The sequence below is a fragment of the Lineus longissimus genome, chromosome 7 (genome assembly GCF_910592395.1).
Source record: "Lineus longissimus chromosome 7, tnLinLong1.2, whole genome shotgun sequence".
Classification (NCBI taxonomy): domain Eukaryota; kingdom Metazoa; phylum Nemertea; class Pilidiophora; order Heteronemertea; family Lineidae; genus Lineus; species Lineus longissimus.
This window is the reverse complement of record NC_088314.1, coordinates 11,009,465-11,012,978: the sequence shown is the minus strand read 5'-3', so window position 1 is coordinate 11,012,978 and position 3,514 is coordinate 11,009,465. Positions and strand designations below refer to the sequence as shown.

Below are 3,514 nucleotides of genomic sequence, written 5' to 3'. Positions count from 1 at the left end.
CAACATCCATGATGACGTCGATACTGAAGTGAACCTGGGCTTCTTGGATGAGCTGAGCTAGTGGAATGTTATCCTCTGGATCCTCGTCGATGACATCGTCGGTGAAGGCGGACCTGGCAAATCACGCTTTGACCGTTGATACCTTGACCTCCTGTACCGCAGCTTTGACCCACTCGCATGCATCAAGAACGGATATGCACTGGCTTAGTTTGGAAATGTTCTCCCCTTTTCCATACGAAGAAGAACGGCCTGGAGGAGACGACGTCTGTAGTTTTTCTTGATGGCAGCGATGATTCCTTGGTCGAGGGGCTGGAGCTTTGATGTTGTGTTGGCGGGCAGGAAGATGATTTTCACGTTTGACAGGCCTAACTCCTTCGGATGTGATGGTGCGTTGTCTATGAACAACAGCACGTGTCTTCCCTGAAGTCTCATTCGGGAATTGAAAGTTTCCACCCAGCGACCAAAAATGTCTCCCATCATCCACGCTTTCTTGTTGTGCTCCCATTCGATCGGCAGGTGTTGTTTGGATAGATTTCTGAAGCATCTTGGTTTGCCTGACTTCCCGATGATTAGCATTGGTTCGAAGTCGCCCTCGAGGTTCACGCAGAACGAAGCTGTGATGCGGTCTTTAGACTTCATGCCTCCCTTGCATTCATCTCCCCTAATTCTTAGCGTCTTCGTTGGCAATGCGCGGTAGAACAGGCCACTCTCATTCATGTTGAAAATGTCTTTTGGATCATAGCCGGCCACCAGTTTAGGCAGTTTCTTCTTCCATTCTTCAACGTTGTTTTCATCGACACTGTCACTTTCGCCGCAAATCCTCGCTTGATTGATGTTATGCCGGTCATTGAACTTTTCGAGCCAACCATTCGGTGCCTTGAAATCTTGCTTATCTAAACCTAGGCGAACTGCAGAGCTTTCTCTTGGATCATCGGTCTGGATACTGGGAGGCTGTGGGATCTTGCTTGCTGGAACTATTCCCACGTCAGGTCATCAAGGTCTTGCTTCTTCAGTCTCTTTCTCTCTGATGACGCATTGTCTGCATATGCGTCGAGATATTTGGCCCTTCTCTTCAAGATTGTTGAAACTTGAGTCTTCCCAGTGTTGAACATCTCTGCCAGTTGACGACATGACTTCCCCTCGCTGTCCTTGGCCTTTATCAACTTTATCTTGTCTTGGAGTTGAAGTTCCCGCCTCGCAGGTCTTGTTTTGCTCAGTGTCGACATCTTGCGTAGAAACTTGGAACTTGCTAACTGATCGGTCTTTGCTTGTGCTGTTGCGTTGAATGACGTGACTACTTTGGAACTCCGAGAGTGAATGATCTCTCTAGTAAAAGGTGCTCCTTTTATTGCAAAATCTCCACGCCTTGTCATAATGTGCGAAAAAAAACCCATAATTTCTGTTGAGTGGCCACCTTTGATTAATAATAATTTTTTTCTAATTTCTCTACTCACGCATATTGGCCGCAACACTGATGGGACCCCGTGGATTTATGAGTGTCCGTTGACACACAATGTGTGATTATTTGAGTAAACAAATGCCGCGCTTAATTAGGATAAAAAAACACATTGCCATGGGGTAATTACGTTGATTAATTACGCAAGTATCTCACCTGTCAGGCTTACTCGACTCTCCAAGCGCACGTGGGAAACCATTGTTTTTGCCTACTGTCCGTAATTGGGAGGGAATTTGACCAAAAATTGCCCATCGCCCTGTCCGCCGTACAGAGGTTTTTATTATTGAAAATGACTATTATTGAAAATTGGGACTGGTCGGACGTGTCCGTAATGTAGAGGTGTCCGCCTGGCAGAGGTGTCCGCTAAGGGAGGTTCTACTGTACATAGTAAATTGTCGGAGCAAGTACTTGAAAGTTCTTAATTTCATAAATGTATTTTCTAAGTCCCATTGAAGTTTTCTGCTGACCCGGATTACACCAGATACCCAGTTGTAAGGTCTTGGAGGTAGGGAGGGGTATTACCCTGTTTCTCATCTATACCGTCTTTGGGCGCCTTATTTAAGAGGCCTGAAAGGATGAATACCTCCCATACCAAATACAAAGGTTAGGCCTAGTGGATTGGACTGCTCAGATCGTGGCACAGACCTATGACCAGAGACACACAACACTTGCAGTCCACTACCATTGGTTGATAGGATTATGAATTAATTGAATGTATTATAGCTCCTCCCACCTTACACAATAATTTCCAGTAGGTAATACATGTAGTACATGATACGTCAATTAACATGTTTTATTCTTGTCAGCAATGCTATTTCGATTATGTAAGCCAAAAGAGGGATTGCTGCTCGACCTGGGGTAGTGAGACCATGATAGCCACTATTAGGTAACAAAGGTTGGGCAATACAGGGTGCGTTCGATTTCTTAATAAGGCGAAGCTCAAATGACTGAGAACTATTGGTATTATTGGTCATGGTTTTGATGAGGGCATAATGTAAAACTGTTTCATAGATTGGATTATCATCGTTGTCGGTTTTATCTGGTTCCTGGAGCCTCGACGAGTTGGTAACACTCATAGATTGGATTGTTGATTGTTTTATCTGGTTCCTGTAGCCTACATTTTGTTAAAGGGAATGGCCCGCCAAAAAATGGGGAGTTTTGGACGGCCCGGTCAAAACCTTAGGCGGGAATAAGGTTTCATTGATAAATATAAGGAGTTTCAAGGCCCCCAAATCACTTGTAAGGTTCAATAGATACTGGCCTTCCATTGGTTTACCGTCTGCGTATCATTTACATACTCTCATTTTGAAAAATATGACAATCTTTACGATCACGTTATTGATTTTTGCAACATTTTCGGTAACGCGCCCCTTGCGGATCTGTAAGGTACCATTCGGATGCTTGAAAAATGCTTCGTCTCGTCGATTCGCTCGCGGATAAAAGCATCAGGTTGACGGCAGCAACTTTTAATTGTTGGAGACAGAGAAGGAAGGAATATGATTATTAGTTTGATGAAAACTTTGCAAAGTTTCTTCTTGGGACTCGAAATCCTCGCTATTGACTGCGTAACATACACTAACATTCTTTCGCTATCATTGCTAACTTCATTTACTAGAACACTGGCCTCTTTGTAGCCGATTATGTAACCCATAGTGGAAACACCTGACAGCGCCGCCCGGCATGATCCACGTGCTACTGGCATATTTATAACTCGTAGTAAATAAGGTTGTAAAAATATGCAAATGAGATGCCGTATATGGAAACCATGACGTCACTAAGCAGTTCTTATTTCTGCTACGGGTGGCGCTGTTGCTTGCTTCTGGAGGCGCTATTCAACCTCTTTAACATCAATAAACTTTATTGATTGTTGGACATGTTTGAGATTGTGTACCTCCTCTTACCGAACCCCCTGCCCCCTGCCCCGCCTCATGACTGAAGATGACTCCCTGTAGCTTTGCGTACTGTGCGTTCTGTAATATCATCGAAAAAAGTCACTAATAAGCGAGATATTGCACTTTTCCCTTTTTTAGTTTCGGCCTCCTGGTGGCCAAGTCGAGA

General features: G+C 44.3%; 1 protein-coding gene across 1 annotated transcript; it reads right to left on the bottom strand.

The window, feature by feature from the left end:
* Nucleotides 1-204: 204 nt before the first annotated feature.
* Nucleotides 205-717, bottom strand: LOC135491032 (tigger transposable element-derived protein 6-like). The gene has a single exon (XM_064776665.1). The coding sequence runs from the start codon at nt 715-717 to the stop codon at nt 205-207; it is 513 nt and encodes a 170-aa protein (XP_064632735.1).
* Between the last annotated feature and the right edge of the window lie 2,797 nt (nt 718-3,514).